The 22,081-nt window shown below is 40.8% G+C and overlaps 1 protein-coding gene across 2 annotated transcripts in view; it reads left to right on the top strand.

Moving 5' to 3' along the window:
- The window catches only part of LOC122813799 (developmental pluripotency-associated protein 2-like), a 54,721-nt gene that overhangs the window by 11,566 nt on the left and 21,074 nt on the right, over positions 1 to 22,081 (top strand). For both annotated transcript variants that reach the window (XM_044086315.1, XM_044086314.1), the window contains exons 4-7: positions 7,803 to 7,881; positions 9,900 to 10,095; positions 16,483 to 16,538; positions 18,114 to 18,144. In XM_044086315.1, coding sequence (XP_043942250.1) covers positions 7,803 to 7,881; positions 9,900 to 10,095; positions 16,483 to 16,538; positions 18,114 to 18,144 — 362 coding nt within the window. The remainder of the gene's footprint in view (positions 1 to 7,802; positions 7,882 to 9,899; positions 10,096 to 16,482; positions 16,539 to 18,113; positions 18,145 to 22,081) is intronic.

Raw genomic sequence — 22,081 nt, forward strand, 5'->3', positions numbered from 1 at the left:
GGATGAAAACTGTATATATTTTTGTCTGGGTGAAACAAATTGGCACTTCAACATGTGGGAGTTGAACTAAGCTCCCCAAACTTGTGTGTATTCTGTGGTTGCATAAATCCGGTGAAAGATCTCCCAAAAAAAGGAATTACTGCTGGCACATAATTTGGGCACTGGTGGCGATATACTTTAGAAAACGAATCTGGGGATTCAAATGCACAGAGATGAAATTTACCAGATGTCGCTTCATCCAGATCAGCAAGTTGTAGGGAAGCTGTAATTCCTCGTGTTTGTAGGCTTCACAAGAGGGATGCCTGAAAAGTGTGGGGGAGGTTGGCAAATGGTTGTATTTTGTATAAACTGGGGCTTTGTACATTACTGCCCTTAAAAGGATTGCTTAAAGAAATGTCACATTTTTGGGGTGACCAGCCTTGTAACTCAGTGAGGATCTTTCGGCTAAAACCTGAGGCATACTGAAACCAGGGTTCAGTTGTGGTTTGTAGTTTTATTGCAATAACAGGGATGTCAGTAAATGTTTGCACATAGGTCTCGTAAGTGTGGCATATTAACATTATGGGGAGAGAATGGCGCATCCTTGCAATATATCTTTTTCATTGCGCTTGAACAAGATCTCTGAAGTAACAAATGCTTGCTACAGTAATATCTGTAGCATGAAGTCTTTATTGTGCACTTGTTTTCTCTGTGTCAGAAGGCTGGGGTGCACCAAAGGAATTGTGTGCAAGCACATGTGCATGCAGGGTGTGATGCACAATAATCTACGGTGTAAAATGGCAGCTGGTGTGGAGGAGGATAGCATTAATGCTGCTTTTGAATTTTGTTGATTGAGGTCCTCAAAGCAGAGTCCCTGGGAGAAAATAATCAATGTAACTGATTTAAATGCATGTAAATGGCGTTCATTAATATCTCTGAAATGCAGGCATGTAAAAAGCAAATAGCATGAATAATGCCTAATGGGTTGGGCATCCAGAGTTTTTGGATTCAGGTACTAAACTTGACCATAGACTCTTGTGGGCTCTAATGTAGTAGGTGGGGGTTTGTGGATTCAGGTACTAAACTTGACCATAATCTCGTGTGAGCTCTAGTGTAGTAGGTCCTTGTACAATCTTCAGTGGAACCATTAGTCTGGCAATTGGCACAGATGAGATTTGGCTGCTAGCAAGCAGCTTCATGTAGTCCATGGTTTGTCTGATTCTTGTCGGCCTCTGTTTAGCTGTGAACAGATTCTCACTTAAACAGACAGTGCTGTTGGAGCAACAGGAAAGTGGCCTAGGCTCCTCAATGGTCTCATGGTCTGCATTCCTAGTTACCAATGACAGTTAAAGCCAAGTCATATGGATTAATACATTTGCACAGTTTTCAGAAGAAAACTAAAGCCAAAGTTTACAAAATCACTATTTACTGAACTGCCTTTTTAAGAAATTAGGTTAGTTTAGAACATAGACATTTAGTACAGAAGCTGAGTATACTATGTACATTATACAGCCATCTAATTGGGGTACTTTAATATAGTGACAGTTAAAGGGAGGACCATGCAAGGACAGAGGGGTAGAGATAAGGGAGAGGAAAGGATTGTATTAGCATAAGTTTAGGCAGAGAGGTTTTAGTAGGAACACTGGAAGGGGGGATAATTGAGCCAACCACAAGATACTTGTGGAGATGTTGGGGGAGAGGGTGTAGATTGTCCTAGTAGCCAGAGATGAGACATGCACAAGTGCACTAAACAGATGGAGTATGACACACTGAGCTAGTTTTGTGGGAGGGGGGAATCAGCCTTAAAGAATCTTTAAGACCTGGCCTGGGTGTTAAATCACTGTTTTCCTATGTATTCACTGTGTGTCCGAGAGCAGCCAGTCAACACATCTTCAAATCAAATGCTTTTATTCCAAATAAGTACAATTCATCAATTTTAAATGCAATATCTGCAATAAGGGATTTCTTTTTGTTGCATGTCTTGTAAGGGCGAGCCCTGACCCAACCCCATGTAAAAGGAGTCTCCCACACGCTGAGTGCCAACATACTAACCCAATGATGTATAGAGGAATTTCCTAATTTCTCACTAGAATGGTCTTGCTCCTTTTCTACATAGATTCACTATCCTTTCATCACCATAATGTTCTCTGACCATGTCACTTGGGCACAGCATGCCTGCCTGTCAGGGTGGGTAGGCATGTGCTTGCCCACTTGGCTATAATCCCCTAATCCTGGCTATCTGTGTGTTTATATTTAGTAACAATATTGGAAAATTGATCAAGGACTAAGATGCTAGCTGTATGCACCTTTAAACAGACAATTCTTGCCACCCTTGGAGTGTTCTGTTCTCCCAGTCTAAAGCAGATATGTACATACAGTTAGATATGTGACAATCCTAAGTGAATTTGTTATTTATGTGAGTGCATCCTAAAGAGATCTTGATGTGCTTGTTTGTGTAGGTACATGCATATGTATGTTGGTCTAAGCACGTGTATATACAGTTATACAAGTTTTTACATCTGTGTCCCCATGTATAGTATGTACATATCTTTCCACTTGTGTTATGGCTGTGTGGTTACATATCTGTGGTAACGTATTTCTGCATCTACTAGTACTGATAAAGCAGTCTCCAGAAGCAGCTTTCTCAGAAGGTAGAAGACGTTTTACGTGTAGGAAAAGACTTTTTGATTCCAAGTCCAACTCTTTAAAACTTCTCTATGAAGCACTCTTACAAGTATGAACTTGACTTGCTGATACTATTGTAAAGAAAATCATTTACTTGCAGTCACTAAATTTCAACACTCATTTGGATACTCCCACTCAACAGCTCTTATTTCCCTCTTCAGCTGCTATTTCCCTCTTCAAGTTTCAGAATTCTCTTCTAAACTCTTCGTTCTGTAGTGACATCTTCCAGCCTGTTAAGGAATCTCCAGGGAAGCTTCTGAATGGACTCTTTCCTGGAGATTGCTTAGCAGAGCTTTCCCAAAATGGTAATCTAACATCTGCCTGTTTCCCAAAAGGTAGCTGCTTCTTACTGGGTTGCCAAACACTGCTGTATCACATCACCCCCTCCCCTGTGTAGAACCATTGGTTCACATGCCCCAGTGGATGAGCTGTACACTATAAGCCAGACACATTAAGGCGGCTATGGCCTGGATAAGCAATTCTAAAACTTATGGATGGAGGAGTAATGTACAACAGTTTGAAATGTAATGTCCCTGAAGAACATGGTCTGAAATGAGTGTAACTTCTCTTTCTAGCAAATAGCTTTTGAGGGTGGAGGGCTCATTGTTTGCTAGATAGCCACTTTCTATTTGGAAAACTGAAGTATTGCTAAGGTGTCTGGTATGGATGGGATGCTGCGCTGCTATTCCTGTAAAGATGCACTGCAACATTGCCTAGGTTGTCGGTGCCGACCTCTCCAAATTAATTCCTGGTTGGGTATTAATTCCTGGTTGGGTATTATGGAACACTACAGTTTCCTAAAGATCTGTTCAGCTTCAATCACCCACTGAACTTTGGAGGCAAGTGATGATAGCAATGTCCAAGATGAACTTGGTTCACCAAGCCTAAAAAGGCCTCGACTTGCATTTTTTTTTTGTTGGTATGCCTCTTCCTGACTTGCCTCCACTTTTTTTAGTATCCCTTACAGATTATATATCCCAAACTGGGCTTCTGTTGTGCTTCTTACACAGCCTAGATTGCTATAGAATTCAAAATGGTTTGAAGTTAATTTTGCAGTCTTCAGGGAATGACTGCCTTACAGGTACACTATAGCTTACTTCATATGGGGTCCTAAAATCTTGTCCTTGAGCCCCTGGTATGTTGGGAGTATTCCATGGGAGACCAAAATGCTAGCTTCCTTGTCTTCTGGAGCTAGTGGAATTTGCCAGGAAAGTCACTGCAAGACCTATCGGGCTTGATCTTGTGCAGTGGTACTGCTCCACTCCTTTACTGATTCTGTGACCAGTTGAATGTTTATATCCTAACTGGCTGCTCAATGTTGGGATTCTGATAGCAGGGTTTCAGATGTACTTTTTGGCATTTGTTTTACTGAGACTTTCTACCAGGCAAATGTGAATTTTCTTATCTTTCTGGTCTGAAAAAAAATGTTTTTCACTCGTAAGGAATGTTTCTTGAGGTATAGCTACCAAGCTTTGGGGGATATCTGACATATTTGTTCCAGTGGGGGGGATCCACCTTGGATCCTGGGAACTACTGCCCCATCAGTCTGACTAGCCTAATTTGCAAGGCCATGGAAAGTATTATGGAACTTGGACCTTGGCAATCTTCAAACATGGGACCCCACCCAGTTAGGGTTCATGAAGGGCAGATTCCTGAACCTGATTGACTTTGAATCAGTCTCAAGAGCTGTGGATGAGGGTAAGGCAGTCCACGCAGCCTATCTGGATCTCGGCAAAGCCTTCGACACCATCTCCCACTTTGGAATCCTAGATAAACTTACTAAGCTGGGCATTAATCCCCATGTCACTCGATGGGTTGCCAACTGGCTTACTGACAGAACCCACACTGTAAAAGTAGACTCCAAATCCAGCTCCAGACAAGTGGAGTACCTCGGGGTTCAGTCCTGGGACTGCTCGTTTAGCATCTACTTCTCTGAAGTACAGGCAAACACTAAGGGACTCTAGCTAACAAAGTTCTCAGATGACTGCAAATTGGGAGCCGTTATTGAATCCCCAAATGATGTGGATGTTCTACAAAAGCCTTACAGAAACAGATGCTTTGTGCCAGAGACATGGGCTCAAGCTCAATGCCAAGAAATGTATAGTTATCCCCTTTGGGGGAAAAAACACATACCCATGAATTACTACATAGGTGGCAGTACACTAAACCTTGAAAGTGTGATAAGGAGATTTGGGGGACACAGGTGGACAGTGGTCTCACCTTCGATAACCACATTGTCACAACAGTCAGGAAATCTTATGTGACACCTCCATCACTAAGGGCTTTTCATCCGGAAAAAAGTTGGGTCATTGTCCCACTGTACTCATCCCTCATTAGACCCATTATAGAATACGTGCCCCATTTGGCATGTACCCCTCAAGACATCTGCAACAACTGGAAAGGCTGCAAAAATACCTCACTAAATGAATCACAGGCCTAAATCAGATGCCCTATGCTGACTATCTAAAAAAACTCCAGCTATACTCTGTTGCGGGTACCTGTCAAATATTCGAGCACTCTAAAGAACGTTACATGGTAGACCAAACATTCGAAATTTTTAGTGCTTGAAGATGGACTTTCAATGGCACCATACAGTGCGGATGGGGAGAATTTCCCTTTTCTGTACTGAAGTGCAGTCTCTGAGTTGGTATATTTAAGTGGGGGGTGCGGGGGCGCAGGTGTTATGTTCGAACATCCAAATGTTGAACATTTGGTCTTTACCATGTAATGTTTTGACATTTTGGATGTTCGAACATTTAACATAGACCCTCTGTTGCATATTGTCTACTCTGAGGTGATCCCTGCATAACATACAAGGCCATGTCAAACCCAGAGCTGTTGGACATGTTACACTTAAAGAAATCCCAGTCCTTCAGAGCCACACGCTCCAGGGATCTAAACCTTATCACAATAAGCAAAGCATGCTAGAGAGAGGTTCCTGACCCAGAGACTCCCCAGACTCTAATAGACTTGCCCATACATGTCAAGCAGAACACCTCTTTGGCCCTCTTCAAAAGAACCTTGATTGGATGGGAGATGGAAAATTCACCCCAGGATCATGTCAGTTGCCCTGCTAGACAGGGGTCCAGGGAAGTAAATATTGTGGGAAGAAATAGCCAGGGAATTGTTAGGGCTAGGCTTGTTATAGGCCCTAGGGCTGATGGCCTAATACCAGCCTAGGAACCTATGGTCTGAATCCAGTTGAGGCTTGGTGTACTTCTAAGCAAATAGAATATAAAAAAGCACTGGGTCAAAGTTTCTCCTATCCACATCTGTGTACTGCAGCATACTTCAATTCAGCTAGCTCATCTGTCTGCAGTAAAATGATATCCTTACTGCGGGCATGGAGTGTCCTGGTCAGCAGTTTTCTTGGAAGTTCCTACCCTAGAACGTTTTTTTAATATGGCTTCTGTTATGAAATTGTTGCACAACAAACTACTAGAATATACTGATAGCCCTTAACCTTTACAAGTATGACCACAATGTCCATTGCTGTGCCTTTAAAAGGGGTATCCACATGGGTAAAAATATCAAAAGGTTCTTAAAATCTGTACTGGGTTGAGTGCTGTCCTTTGACCATGCACATGCTGAAGAAATGTTCTCTGCCCATAAAGTCTAGGTAAAACCATTGGTTTAATCTTGTCCATTCCTAAACCTAGCTAAAGCCTTTGTTGTCCATTACCAATATGAACACCCAAAATGTGTGAACTTGGTTCAAAAGCCTTTTAAAACAGCTGTAATGGACTGGCTCAGGATTCATTATCTTGTTCCCTGTGGAGCAGGACCTTGCTTACATTAGTTGCACTGTTCTGTCCTTTTGGCGCTCTTGCTGTTCTCTAGCTCTGTGTAGGATATTGTCTTTCCAGTGAGTCAAGTTTATATGGAGTTTACATGGCTTATCTGTAAGTCAACATGGCTTTCATCAATCTGCCAATTTGGAATACAGGCCATGGATGCTTCCCTCTAAAGAAACTGGCTTTTCCCCTTAATCTCCTATGAAATCTCAATGTTTTCTTCCATGAGGGGTACTGGTAGTTTCTCTTTGGTATTTTCCTTATTTTGTTTAGCCTTAATCCTGCTTTGGTTGACTATCCAAGTACCCTGGTGCATCAGGGAGAAGGTGGTTTTGCTCAAGTTTCTTTTCCTTTACCTTGAGATTCATCTACTTTGTAGTTTCTTCACCTTTTCGGATACTGACCTATAGTTAGAATTCGTCATGGAAGCAGTATATTCTTAAGTGGCGTCTTTTGGCAACTTATTGTTTCTACACTGGCTTCATTTTAACAAGATGCGTTTCCCTGTTGGATGCGTTTCCCTGTTGGATGCGTTTCCCTGTTGGATGCGTTTCCCTGTTGGATGCGTTTCCCTGTTGGATGCGTTTCCCTGTTGGATGCACACATTTTAGCTCATTTTCTTTTGACTCTGCACCCTTTTTGCTTAATATGAAGTTTTTTGCTCAACTGTTAAAACCTTTTTTCTCCCTTCAGAGCTCTTTAACCTCATAGGCTAAATCCCATCTCATGAATGACTGATGTTTACTATGCCTTGCCTGATATTCCACCTGGTGGCACATGGTCTACTCTCAATTTTAAAGCCTGCATTTTGGATTCTGCAGGGGCAGCCTCGGACAGTCACAGAACCAACTATGACCATATTTTGATATATATGGTGGCAGTAGGTATACCTAAATGTTTTGCCAAGGGATAAAGTGCCCAGAGTTTAAATAACTGTGCTAAATGGCTTAAGATAAAGCTGAGTTCCAGGTATTGAATGAAATGAGACTAAATGTCTGTACTGACTAAAGGTTTTAATGGTAAATGGGTTAAATATAAAAGGCAGGGGAGAGATTTAGTTGTGTCAAGTCTATGAACCAAGTAAATTGCATCTACAGTTTCCCTAAAACTGTGTTCAGTTTTTGTTTTGCTAGGAAAGTGTGGAATCCAAAGATCCAGGTATATACCTCGGCTGATAAATATATTGCCTAGTTTCATAGCAATTTGATGGCAGTGTTGCTGAAGTGCATATTTCTAATCCAAATGATTCAGATTCTGGTGCTTTTGTAATGTTTGCTATGCTTGTAACTTCTGCATTACCTGTATCAAACATGACATTGGGTAACATTTTACTCTCCTTTGCAGGTCATGTCTGAAACTGAGCAGTTTTCTCCTAAAGTGAATTTTGCATCTACTACTCCCCAGCTATCAAAAACTCAGATAGGTAAGAAACTGATATAGTGATCAGTCTGGGTCCCAAACTTTAGCCTGCATTTATTTATGCAGGTTAGTCTTTCATATACTAGTTCTGACAGGATTGAGGACGGATCTAAACTATTTTTCTGACTTAACTGTATTGTCCTGTCCCGAGATTGTGCTTACAAATATTAAGGGACTAAGACCCCTAGATTCACAAATGCTACTTATTGTAAGGCAGTCAGTATTGTGGACTGAAGCCTCACACAAATCAAGCTTCAATGTAGGGACACTAGTTCTACTAAGCCTCCTTAGTGCTGGTGTAAGGTAAAGGGTGTCGCAGCCTCCTTTGTGCTGGTGTAAGGTAAAGGGTGTTGCATGCTTAAACGACCTGCTTGATTGTTGGAGATCACGAATGTGAGTGAAAGGCAATGCGGACGACTCTGAGGTCAACAATGCTGTAAATATAGGATGACTAATATTGGTATGGGATGTTGCTACTGAAACAATGGGAACTGAAACATCCTTATTCAGAAGAGAAATGCAGGTAGAGGACACCATTGTGAGGGGGAGACACCACTGAGTGGCTGGCCTGGCATTAGATTTTGGCCCTTCCTGTTTTACACTGGGGGAGGTGACTATGCCGGCTTTCTCATACATGCATCTGTTAGTGAAAAGTAATGACCTGTCTGACTTCACTATGACGTGAAGTTTCCATTTTCATCCCCAGTGCAAAGACTGATGCTTTTAGTGCTGATGACAAGTAAAGGGACTAATGCACTACCAACTACTGGTCACCTTTGGGGGAGGGAGGAGTTTACTTCCCCAGAGTGTCATACTGTTGACAAGTAAGGGACTGACAAATGGGGGGATTGAAGCCTCCTGATAATGCCTGTGTAGGGCAGACTTCTACTGTGATTGGTACTTGTGAAATGTAATGACTTCAACCTCCTATGGTTAACGTGTTGCAGGCTCCCTCACAGCCAGTTAAACACTTCAAACCATTGTGGTTGATCTAGAGCAGTGCGGGCATTTACCTGTAACATGTGCGACAGAAGCACTGCGATTATTCACAATACAAGCTGGTATAACACACCAGCAGGTATGTTAACTTGGTATGCCATAAGGATGTCTGTTGCAATGTGGGTGATCAATCTGTACAGGGATTTTAAGGAGCTCAATGCAACTGTGTAACTGGAAAAAGCTGGGTTAAAATGAAAAAAGTGGCATTTGTTTCTCTAGTCTGACACCTTTCTACTTAAAATTTTCAGCTGTTGAGGCTGCAAATACATGGACTGCTTTATGGAGCTTATAGAGATGAGCTTCACAACACAAGATCCTTTGTGTAGCTGGCTTGCTTTAAAGTGTAATCTTTAATGTGCAGGACTGGTTTTGAACCTTCATTAGCAAGTGAAAAGCTTCAGATCAGTCATGCTAGTTCTCCCAAAAATGAATACTATTCATATCCTTGCTCCAATAGGTCATATCAAATGTTACTGTAGAGTGCATTAATTGACATACCCCTGCAAGCCAACTGTAGAGGGTCGCTGTCCCCTCTTAGAGGCACATTGTTTATGCTGCTAGACTAGCAATAACACAGCTTGTTAACCTACTTTTTGTACTAGACTAAGTGCAGTCCAGGCAAACCTACTGTACCATTGGATTATGGGTAAATTAACATGAACTGGTACACCTTTTTAATATGTAATATCTAGGGACTAAAGCTGTCTTCTGTGAACAGTGAGAATTGGGGATAAATCTGTGCATACTTTTACAATAAAAATATATAGTTATGCAAAATTTTTTAATTGTATAGTCTAAAGCTTAATCCAGTGGAGAGCACAATCTTTGGAACTCAGACTGCATTTTCCTAGTACTTTCATGGCTGTCCAACAAGCACTGCAAATGTACTTTTGAAGTGCATAAGTGATAACTGTATTGAACTCAATCTGTATGACCTTTAGTGTAATGGAATAATGCCACTAAATGTGTGTTTTACTGACTTCTTCAGCACTATGGATACTAATGTTTTTCTGTTAACTGTAGATGGGCATGGTTGGTGTGTAGTTCACGGTATGGAACTTCTGCGCCCACCATCTAGCTGGGCTCTTCTGGTTCTCAAGAATGGCAGGGTGTGTGTGCCAGATGGAGACAAATGTATTCCACTTCACCTGAAGCCTTCTATGAACAGCATGCCTCCAGAGCTGGAAGATAATTTTATTTGCGAGGAATGTGTTAAAAGGTAACACTTCAAATCTTAATGTATGTGGGAAAGTGGCAGGTATTAAATATTAGCTGCAAGATTAATCTGCTAACTTGGATGTCACTGTTTTAGAACTGTATTCTAGTTGTGGAGGAGATTCATGTTCCAAATGCAGGAATGTTTCCACACTTTTTTTTCTTTGGTGGGAGGAGGCAATTGCTTAGTGCTTATTTTCAGCTGTTCTACATTCCTGATTTTAAATTTACTGTATCAGTTTTAACTGTGCAACTGTATTCTACTGCATTTTTAGATGTCTGCTGATTGAATTCCTCTTACAACTTTTATTACTGTGCATCTGCTTCCCTCCATTTTACTTTTTGCTGCACTTGACTAGCCTAGACTAGGTTCAAGATCTGCTGAATCTAATGTTTGTGACCTCTGGAGCTGGTAGTAGTTACTTTGTGGAGAGGCCTAGCTGTGCCGTGTGGGAGGAGGTTACAGTTTGGTCTGATCTAGCTTACTGCTACAAGGTTCTGTTTTAAGGTGTTTGTGATAATTTAAACTTTGTCTGGTTTTAAGGTGTTTTTGATAATTTAAACTTTGGCTGGTTCATGTTTCTCTGCCTTAAATAGCCAGTCGTTGAACCAGTTTGTTCTAGTTTGCTCAAAGCTGCAAGCGAGTTAGGCTTTCTGCACTTCTTTCCAAAAACCTGCTGCGAGACTACAAAGTGCTTTTTTCCAACTGTTTTTTACATTTTGATTAAAGCCATATTTGCTACATATCTGTTTAAACTGTGCAAGTGAACTGAATCCTTACCTCTCTTCTGATCTCCTTTCTTTTCCCACCCAACTGTTGTGGTCTTAAAGTTTGGCTTTTGATTTACCCACTTCTATTATAAACTTGGACACTTCTCCCAGTCCCATCGCATCAGCTCATTGTACCGAGTACAGTGAGATTTGTGAAGGCTCTCACACCCTTGGATTCTTAAACCTTGAATACTAGGCTACACCACTTTCCACATGTTCAGAATGGTTAGCCGACAGGTTCTAAGAACTTCACTCCCTTGTCCCACCACACGTACCCCATGACATCCCTACCACCTGCCCTCTATGACATTCTTTAGAAATACAAGGTAAATGCTCAGAGGTGAAAAACAAGTACCTATGGGACCTAACATCCCAGGTTGTGTCCTACATGGGCTCAAGAATTAGCGGCACCACCGGGTACTCTCTTCAATCACAATTTGAGCTCTGGCTTCATCCCAGCTGAATGGAAAACTGCCACTGTTGTCCTCTTGCACAAAGGCTGTGCTTCCACTGACCCCAGTAACTATAGACCCATTAGCCTGACTAGCCTCATCTGCAAGGCCATGGAGCGAATCATGAACCTTAAAGATGTAGGTAATCTCCAGGTACTTGACCCTACTCGGTTTGGATTTGTGAAAGCGAGATCATGCCTATTAAACCTGTTGGATGACCGAGACAGTCACCAAGACTTGAGACAAGGGGAAATCATGTGCATGCAGCCTACCTAGACTTGGCCAAGGCTTTTGACACTATTCCCCCACTCGGGCGTTATTGACAGACTCGCACAGCTAGGTATCAACTGTTGTATTGTTAGATGGGTTGCTAACTGGCTCACTAATAGAACCCATATAGTCAAAATAGGGGAATCCACCTCCAACAGCAGACCCTGTAACAAGTGGTGGTGGTCCAAATCAGTCCTGGGACTGCTACTGTTGGAATCTTTTTCCAAAGTGCAAACAAACTAAAGGTCTGTGGCTGACTTGTTCCGATGACTGCAAACTAGGAATGGTCACAAAATCTCCAAATATCAATATCCAGAAAGTTATAACCTGTCTGTATGCTTCAGTTATCAGGCCAATAGAGTAAAACACCCCTTTTTGTATGTACCTTTCCAAGCACCTGCAGCTATTGGAGAGACTGTAAAGGTTCTTCACAAGGAAAATTCAAGGTCTTCAGCATCTGTTTTATGTGGTAATCTGAAATCAGTCACTTTATTCTGTTTCATACAGGCTACTCTCTGCCTTGTATACAAGGCAATCTGACCCTGCTTTATTAGAAATGCTGAAGATCTGCAAGTCAAATGGTTACATGGGTTACTCACTTTAAATACCTTAACCTGGTATATGACATTAATAGACCTTAACCTGGTATATGACATTAATAGAACCTGCTGGAGGGACACATTTGTCTCAGAGGTTCACACCCTTTCAATGGACACCCACTTCATGTTAAACAGAGCACCTCTTTGGCCCTCTCCAAATGCAGTCTGGACGATTGGATGGGTAACTGTAAATTCACCTCAGGGGTTCCACCTGTGTCCTACTTGGACAGGGGCAACTGGTGCTGATCATAGAAATAAGGGTATAACTTGGCTAGGTTTGTAAGGGCCCTAGGGCCATTAGCCTAATAACCTCCCATGATCCTATGAATATTACATTATATTACATGCAAGGCTGAATGTTTTTGCTGCCTTTAAACAGATTTTCTACCTCTTATGAAGAATGAGGAGCTGACTGATAAGTGTTTCCATTTTGTAATGTTTGTGTAGAGTATTTAACAAGCTGCTGTTTTGCTAAGATATGTCTAAACCAAGGTCATTCTAGGGGGCAAATGCATTTCCTACCTATTTGTTTAGGAGGCATAATAAATCCCTTAAATCTGCTATGATTGGATAGTTTTGCCCCCACTGATGGTGACGTGCCAGAAAAGGAAGAATAGGGGATGACTAGTGTGGGGGGGGGGTGGAGTACTTAGTGAGCCCCCTTTTTCCCATGAGGTGAGCAGGGAATTTCATGTCCAGTATACACTGAGGAAGCCTGTAGGATGCTGGTGACCTGGCAGTCTACTACACTTCTGCATTCAAATGTGCACATGCTAAGCAAAACATGGACACTAAGTTTTAAAATCTTTTGAATGTTCCAAAGTATTTCACATATAAGAGAATGGAAAAACACTAATGGAAACTGAGCCTCTGTGGCTTGACCATGGGTTGGATGGGGTGCATAAATGCTTGCTGCCACAGTTACTGATCTATGCCTAGTATGTTGAAACCCAACTTGGATATAGAGTTTGCTGTGGTCTGGAGGTGGAGATGGTCTCATTCACATCTTCATGCAAGTCTTGTTTTTGCAGCCGCTTGACATACTGTTGCCTCCATCCCTTCTGTGCTCCAACAGAGACTTACTGCACTGGTTTGCATTTGCATCAAGCTTGGGCAGTATATTTTAGAGCCTTGCCACAAGTGTTTATCAAGTTTAACTGGAAATCTTTACATTAATTTCTTAACCCCCTATCTTCATTCTCTGGTTCCAAAATGTTACAGTATGTTCAAATTGTACAACGTCCTTTTTTCTAATGTATACCCATAATGCATATTTACATTTCATATCCTAGTTTAATCCTTATAGTTTCATAAATCTGTACTGCATCATTCCTACCAGTCTAGCCTTATTTTGAATAGCTTCTAGAAATATGCGAACTTGCTCTTAAGTTTGCCTACTGTTTGACCTTGAGCAGCTTGCAACCAGAGTGCTTTGGGGCAGTTGGGAATTTCAGCTCTGCTTATTGGTCATCTGATTGTCTGTGAACCTAATCCTGTGGCACTCTGCTTATGGAGCTTTCATGGGAGCTCCAGTCTAACTTGTTACCATCTACAGGGATACCATTGCCCAGCTCTGGTGAATTTTTCATAAATTATCAGTTTTGTTTGGCAAGACCTTTGCTGTCAAAGGTCTGGTATTCATGCACTCTCCCCAAAGCCTACTATGTCAAGTCTTTCTGTTTATTAAAATACAAATTAACATAATTTCTGGTTCCTTTCAAAACTACTGAAATGTGAAACCATAATTCACTACCCACAGTCCTCTGAAACTATGCTAGTTTATAAGATCTATCTACATACACTGACTCCCCACTAAGTGGGGAGGGGTAAACACAGCTGTATTTTGGCCTTGCCTGTTGGACATTAACTGAACAGAGGAGTGGTATTGGTTGGTAATACCAATCTATTAGTGGAAAAAAATCTAGTGTATCAGCAGTGTTAAAGCTTTTGGAACAATTCAAGCGAGTCCTACATGGAAGACTCGTGCATTGCATGCAGTGCTGGTCTATTCAAGCGAGTCCTACATGGAAGACTCGTGCATTGCATGCAGTGCTGGTCTATTCTGGAAGACATTGCATGCAGTGCTTGGTCTATTCAAGCGAGTCCAGTGCTGGTCTATTTTGCTGCACCTGCAGTTTAGGCTTGGGAATGGGTACAAAGACTTGCCATCAGTATGAATCTTCCTGCCATCAAGGCCTGGTGGTCACTGGTTACCAATGTACCATACTTCTCCAGTTAAACCAAAGCTGTGCTGCAATAGTCTGCCCCCATTTGGGGGAAGGGACTTTAGATAACTGTAAATAGGTGAAACATACTTTGAGAGTACATGTTAAGTGTTCAGAATTTCTCAGAATATCCAGGTTTTGCCTCACTTTTTGTTTTTCTCAATCTTTTCGGCTTTGACTAATCATTGAAGATTAGTCTCTAGATTTGTTACAGAAAATGTATACTAATGAAAAGCCTGTTCCATCAACTTTCTAAGTTTTGTAAGAATAATATTTAAATTTGTTTCTGATTTTGGGCCTTTGTTCCCCATTTTGGCTTTGCCCAGAATTCTTTTGATGTGTGGCATGCCTGGGTAAAGAGCATTTGGCAAATTACACAGTTGGTGGTTCACCAAAAAGCAGACCAATAGCCAGGTTTCTGTGGGCTTACTCATACACAATGTAAATTTAATGGAAACTGTTGGCCTCCAAATATGCTTGAATGTATGCCAACATGGGGTTAAAATACAAAATGAGCCATGTGGACTATATACGTATAACTAGGGAAATGTTAACGGTTGGAACTGAAATAGCTGCTAAAGGGGATTGCTATCCTACAGATATGGGAAGTGCAAAGGTGTAGTAGAACCTACCCTACAGGACAGGATCTTGGGTAAGTCTTTTAACTTTGCCATGCTGGTCGCTCTGGATACCTGTTGTAAACTGACTTGTTTCCAAGTGACTGCCTTGTAAAGAGATGTGGACGCAGTGAAGGGATGAGCAAAGGAAGGCGATCTGAGCCATCTAGGTACCACTGACCTGTAACAGCAGATATGGGCTTACTGGATGGAGTGATGGGAAGTATGAGGCATGCAGAGGGGAACCTTTGCTGGTACATGTCTGATGCATGTGATGTATTGGGTGTGAAATGGACATGATGCAGCAGATGTGATAACAGAATGCCTGGCCAGCGCTGTGGGGAGGCAAATCTGAGCCTGTTCTGTCGATGTACTGTCTTCAATACATTGGCTTCTTCATGGCTTATACTTGATGGCAATTCTATACCAGCCATGTGGGATATTTGTGCACATTGAGCATTGCACAGTATACACGTGGACTCTGCTTAACAGGACACTTACTGCATTTACAGAAGTGCTGCATGCACCTATGTACCTGGTATGTGTTGGAACCTCTTGTATGACCTGGATTGAAAGACAAGCAACTTATTGCTTTGTCACTGAGATAGTGAACTTGCTAAAGTGTGATATGTAAATGGAGACCTGGAAATCCAATAGGGGGAATACAATTTATTGCTTGAATCGGTAAAATATGATTCTGTCTTGTGCCCCATTCCCTATACATAATGAAACGTAGCTTTGTACTGTTTCAGAAAACAGTAAGTATAAACAGTGTTGTACATGGAAAGATTAAGTGGAAGGGAAAAGGGCTGGGACTGCTGACTTAAGGCTGTACTGTAAAACTGTGAAAAGTAGTGTATAGGTGGAGGGGGCTGTGGTATTTTCCCATATATCCTTGAGAAAATGCCAAAACTATGGCCAGATAAGACAAACCCATGAAATATTTGACCAGGTTCCCCTTTATCCCCTCACCATCTGTGTAAATATGCCTAACTTACAGTTGCAAATCTGTGGAGAATCGAAAAGCCTTAATTTAGTAATACCAGTATAGTCTCTCACGCATGCTACCAATTGTTCCCTAATCAGAACAGTGACCATCGATCTGTAGACTGTTTTACTTGTACTTGCACTTTCCCAAGAGTAGAGGACCTGTCTGGGTTCAAGTTCCCATTGATGTGGTATCACTGACAGGACACATTGAGGAGAGTGATGTGGTATGGATGGGTAGTAGATGTTGACAAAGTATTGGGTATGCAGAAAGGAAGATCACACAAATAGACTTCTGTAGCAGTCCTAAGAGTGAGGGTAGAGGTTTTTATGGTATAAAAGTAGATTTGCGATACCTTTCTGCTTGGATTGCTCCTTTAAAAATGCTCTACCCAGCCAAGGTAAACATTTAGTGTTAAGTGATGGGAAGTCTAGTATATAAAACTTTTATATTGAATTGTCTTCCTCAGGAACCAGGAAAAGGACATGCGACAGGAGCAGCTGACACTTTTTACAGAGAGCAAAGGTGAGCTTTTGTGTTCTCTGGAAATGTTTGGAAAGGGAATGTCAACAGTTTCTGCTATGGCTGTTATCTCGTTATGCCTCTGATTTGAAAAGCTTTTAGCTTAGAAACATCTGCCTAAGATGACTTGGGCTAACTGAGGCTGTGGGTTGTTTAGTGGGTGTTGTGGTATCTTAAGACTTTTGCTCAACTTCCAGATTAGCAATACTGTTGTAGTTTTGAATGTCCTTTGGTACCAAACTGGAGGCACAAATGGATAATGACAATGGGGTTAACCAGAACTTGGGTTTTTCTTTCATGTTATAGGGCATGTATTTTGGTTCCCTTCATCCTGTTTTTTTGTGATTAAGCATACGTGGAAATGGCGTTCGGTATACCCTCATTTACCTACATGCATTTTAGTATTTAAATTACATTTAGCTGGGAAAGACCTGCTTTGTATGACAGAACCTGTCTTAACTAGATTGACCTCGGGTGCAACTTGCATCACTTGAAGGATTCCTATGTGGTGGTTCTGAAGTTGGTGTAGCTGTAGAGTTAAATGCTAATTTTTCTATTTAATCCCCTTTTGTGGCAGTACTACAGTGCTGGATGGACTGTTCTCTTCAGAACCACCCCAGTGCCAGCTCATGAAGTCATTCGGTCAATATTAGGAGCAAGAAAGAATCTATCTCAAATAGATCAGGCAACTGATGAATTTTGAGGGGTGACTAGATAAGGTACTGTACATTTGGGGTGCACAAGTATAAGTGACCAACCTTTGGAATTGGACATTGCATCCTTGATGTACAATACCACATCATACACTGTTTGTACAAGAAACAGTCTTGCAGTTTTCTAAGGATGGTGCCCTGAATTTTATTTTTTGGAGCTGAAATTCCCGCCTTGGTGGTATGAAAGACTAAACTTGCAATGCCTCAAATGTTTTGTGCTTTAAAGGGAAAGTTATGAATTGGCTTGCATCATAAAATGAGTTTTACTGAAGATTAATGTATGCAATAGTTGCTTCTGTTAGGTTATTTTTGGCTACCGAGAATACCTTGCTGATTTAGGCAAATCATTGCCTCCTACCTACTGAGATGTTTTGTGGGTGTGGTCAGTTTTCATTGCTTTTCAAAATCACTTGGCTTGTTTTCATTTCCAGTTGTACTCCTATTGGTGCCATATGCACAGTCCATGTATTTTTGCAAATGTTTAGAGGTTGAACATCCAGTTTTAAACAGACTGAATCACGCTAGAAATATTTAACCAAAATGCTAAAAAAAAAGATTTTTCCCAGCTTAGTATAGTGAGTGTTGAAATGCTCTAAAACTTGCCATTGTAAAGGTTGGAGGATTACAATGGCTCCTATGAGGGCACCAAATGCAACACCCCATACCTGTGGCTTCCCAAATAAAGCCATGTATGACATGGGCGTGTTGGAAAACTATTAACATTTGTTTATAGGAATAGTAGAGGTTACCAAATTTATTGAATGATTGCTAGTCCTACCCAGAAAGGGGATCTCTTCATAAAATGTTCACAAAATGCAGCTACAATGTGTGTACTAGAATTAACTGTTTTCTCCTTTATACTTAGGAGATGGTGTGCCAAGAAGATCCTGTGCAACGTACGTATGCATTTTATTTTTCATGGCTACAAATTGTGTTTTGAGTGTTTTTCCCGTTTGAAACATCAAAGGCTACTCTTGGAAACTACTACATTGTGTAGTTATGCTCAGCTTGGTGGTGGTCTCTCTACTGACATTTTTAGGTCTTACTGGTTTTAACCATCTCAAACTTTGTAATTCCCTGTAACCATTCACTTCCCTCTAGTGAGGGAGCACATATGCTCAGATGTTTTAAATCTCCCTGCTAAAGGGAATGGTATGAGGTGGAACCTGAATGGCTGGAAGGGCCTTGTCCTGCTATTGTGGTTTGGTATGGCCTTATACTATGGATCTGAAGATCAAGGTAAATAGAGTAAATAAAACCACAAGACCACCACATTTTAAAAGCTAGTTTTGAATTGGTTTTATCTGGCTTTATTAATCAGCCATAGAAATAAATTTATTAAGTTCTTTTCTGAAACACCAGGCATGACTACTCATGGAATAGTAAGTTAATCCTTGGTTGGAGTTCACTGGCTGTAGTTTTTCCCTCCAACTTGTTTAATAACTAATTGCTTCTCTTTGATCTAGAGAGACTGCAGCGCAAGGTGATTGTCCCAATCTGCAAAACAGGCATGCATGTTTGGAGAGCAAATGTTATCCTGCTTTAAGACTTCAGCAGTTTCCTTAACGTTACTTCATATTAAGATTTTCAATCAACAATACTTCATTGCTGGGCTTTAAAAATCCTTGTATGCTGAACCAGGAAACCCAACACTCTCCCACATGCTCAATATTTTGTGTGACTTCCTAAATTTTGACACTTGTTTCTGCAGGGCTGATTGTCCTTCTGTGACCCCAACAAATGTATCTGTCGTAGCTGGTATGAATGGCTCTTCTGGTGTTGCTCAGTGCAGAACATGGGAAGGTAATTTACCAACCTTTCTTGGCTTGCCACTTTAACTTTGCATTTGGGAACTAGAAGGTGTGGGGGGGGGTAATGCCTTGCTTTCTGCCGAAGATGCCTTTGTGTATCCATCTCAGCCTTCCTAGTTGTGCTTGGCTTTCATTGGATTTGTGAATGCCCTGACTATCCGTTTTCAGTTTGATTTCTATTGCTTTCAGAGCCATTTTCACTTTCATTTCTACTGCTTCCTGTGTGCACTGTAGTCTTGAATTTTAGGCACCTTACATCCATTGTGCACCTGAGGTGTAGTAATCCTTGCTGTCATTATGGAAGGCATGTTTTCTTCAGGCCTTAAACGTAATGTTTTAGCCACTGCAATGGACTGAGTACAGATGGGGTCCGTACTGACAAAATGCCATTGCATCCAAGAACTCCATCTATTACCTGTCAATTAACCCAGTTGTCTTAGCATCGCAATAGTTACTGAATATGCCTTTATGGCATATGTAGCCAACATCTAAGTCATATATATGCAGTAAAACTTGCATTCATCTTGCTATAAATCTGTGGCATGGATCTGAACCTTTTGGCATCCAAAGTTGATTTGAACTATAACTTGGGCGACTAATTCAAAAGTGGGACGTTACCCATGGGCTTCCTATGATTTAGTGAAAGGCTAGTTGGTATTCAGCTCAATTTCAATGATGCTATTCACCATGACTGCTGTTCAGCCTCCCCTCCCTCACTTGTTTAGAAATGTTATGACCCCTGGGTAAGTGTTGGGATTTGTCCCAATTATTGCACTAGACTGTTCAGAGCTCAAAATTCATAAGTACTGAAACTATTTCTACAAATGAACATGGATTAATGTTAAGACCTGTACAACTTGTTGGTGACCTTATAAAATATCCCAGCAGACATCTTAATCTTGTGCTCCAACTTGTTGGTGACCTTATAAAATATCCCAGCAGACATCTTAATCTTGTGCTCAAACTTGTTGGTGACCTTATAAAATATCCCAGCAGACATCTTAATCTTGTGCTCAAACTTGTTGGTGACCTTATAAAATATCCCAGTAGACATCTTAATCTTGTGCTCAAACTTGTTGGTGACCTTATAAAATATCCCAGCAGACATCTTAATCTTGTGCTCAAACTTGTTGGTGACCTTATAAAATATCCCAGCAGATATCTTAATCTTGTGCTCAAACTTGTTGGTGACCTTATAAAATATCCCAGTAGACATCTTAATCTTGTGCTCAAACTTGTTGGTGACCTTATAAAATATCCCAGTAGACATCTTAATCTTGTGCTCAAACTTGTTGGTGACCTTATAAAATATCCCAGTAGACATCTTAATCTTGTGCTCAAACTTGTTGGTGACCTTATAAAATATCCCAGTAGACATCTTAATCTTGTGCTCAAACTTGTTGGTGACCTTATAAAATATCCCAGTAGACATCTTAATCTTGTGCTCAAACTTGTTGGTGACCTTATAAAATATCCCAGTAGACATCTTAATCTTGTGCTCAAACTTGTTGGTGACCTTATAAAATATCCCAGTAGACATCTTAATCTTGTGCTCAAACTTGTTGGTGACCTTATAAAATATCCCAGTAGACATCTTAATCTTGTGCTCAAACTTGTTGGTGACCTTATAAAATATCCCAGTAGACATCTTAATCTTGTGCTCAAACTTGTTGGTGACCTTATAAAATATCCCAGTAGACATCTTAATCTTGTGCTCAAACTTGTTGGTGACCTTATAAAATATCCCAGTAGACATCTTAATCTTGTGCTCAAACTTGTTGGTGACCTTATAAAATATCCCAGTAGACATCTTAATCTTGTGCTCAAACTTGTTGGTGACCTTATAAAATATCCCAGTAGACATCTTAATCTTGTGCTCAAACTTGTTGGTGACCTTATAAAATATCCCAGTAGACATCTTAATCTTGTGCTCCTGCTTTAGACAACTAATCACTAAATTTAATTTTCAGTCCAGGAATTAAGTACAGAGCAATAACAAAAGAACAAAGTGTCTTGCTGTTTTCTGTACAGCGCTATGAATAACAGCTATGCAGAGTTAAATTGTGCAACAATATATGTATAGTCCTAGTAGGTAGAGGATCAAACTAGACAGAGGAATAGAAGTTAGGAAGGAGGTAGGAGGGCAGGTGCAAGTAGGTTGTAGTTAGTGACAGTGTGCTGATTTCTAGAGATTTTAATTGAGCTTGGAAAGACTTGAGGATTGTTTGCTAGTAGTGATTCACCGTAGCTACATCAACATTTGACTACTATACAATACTAGACATTTGGTATGATTTTTGAATGTTTGATACCTGATTTGGCGTACAATCTAGTGATATAAAGTGCACTGGGATTATCTGCTTTTATAAGCTCTACAGTGGGTAGTAGCATCTCCCGTGTTTATGTAGATGTGTATATGTGTATAAATATATACATACGTGTGTATAAAATAAAATGTGTACAAGAAGCATTGTGTATGAGGCAGACAGGGCAGTACAAGGGTCATTGCGGATAGTTAAATGTCACTTGTTCACAGTATACTGCACCCTTGACAAGGGAAGTTGCCATCCTTGCCTCAGCTCTGGACATTTCATACATCAGTATACTTGCCAGTACATATTCTGTTAAAAGGGCCACTCTGGTTCTGTTTTTGACCTGAGGCTGCTGTATCTGATTCAAGTTCACCCCCCTAGTTCTTACCGCCTTTCAGATAAAGGATTGATCTTTATTCTTCCATTTGTTTGCACTCCCAGCACTGTATTTGTCAGTTTTCTAATCCTGCTGTTAAAATCTTTTTCAACTGCTGTGTGCAACTTTCTTTAAAATAAGCTCATCTATGGGGGAATATTGCATTATTGTATGACTGGCAATAGCTTGGTATTTCCATTGGGGGAACCTCCAACTAAAAGTACATTACTGTATTAGTAATTTCACATGTGTATATTTGTACACAGTAGCTGGAGTACTTTTATGGTAAAAATTCAAGAGTATTTTAAGGGCCTTTCTGATATGAAGTGCCTTT

The sequence above is a fragment of the Protopterus annectens genome, chromosome 10.part0, assembly GCF_019279795.1.
Source record: "Protopterus annectens isolate FY-2018-M chromosome 10.part0, PAN1.0, whole genome shotgun sequence".
NCBI classification, from domain to species: domain Eukaryota; kingdom Metazoa; phylum Chordata; order Ceratodontiformes; family Protopteridae; genus Protopterus; species Protopterus annectens.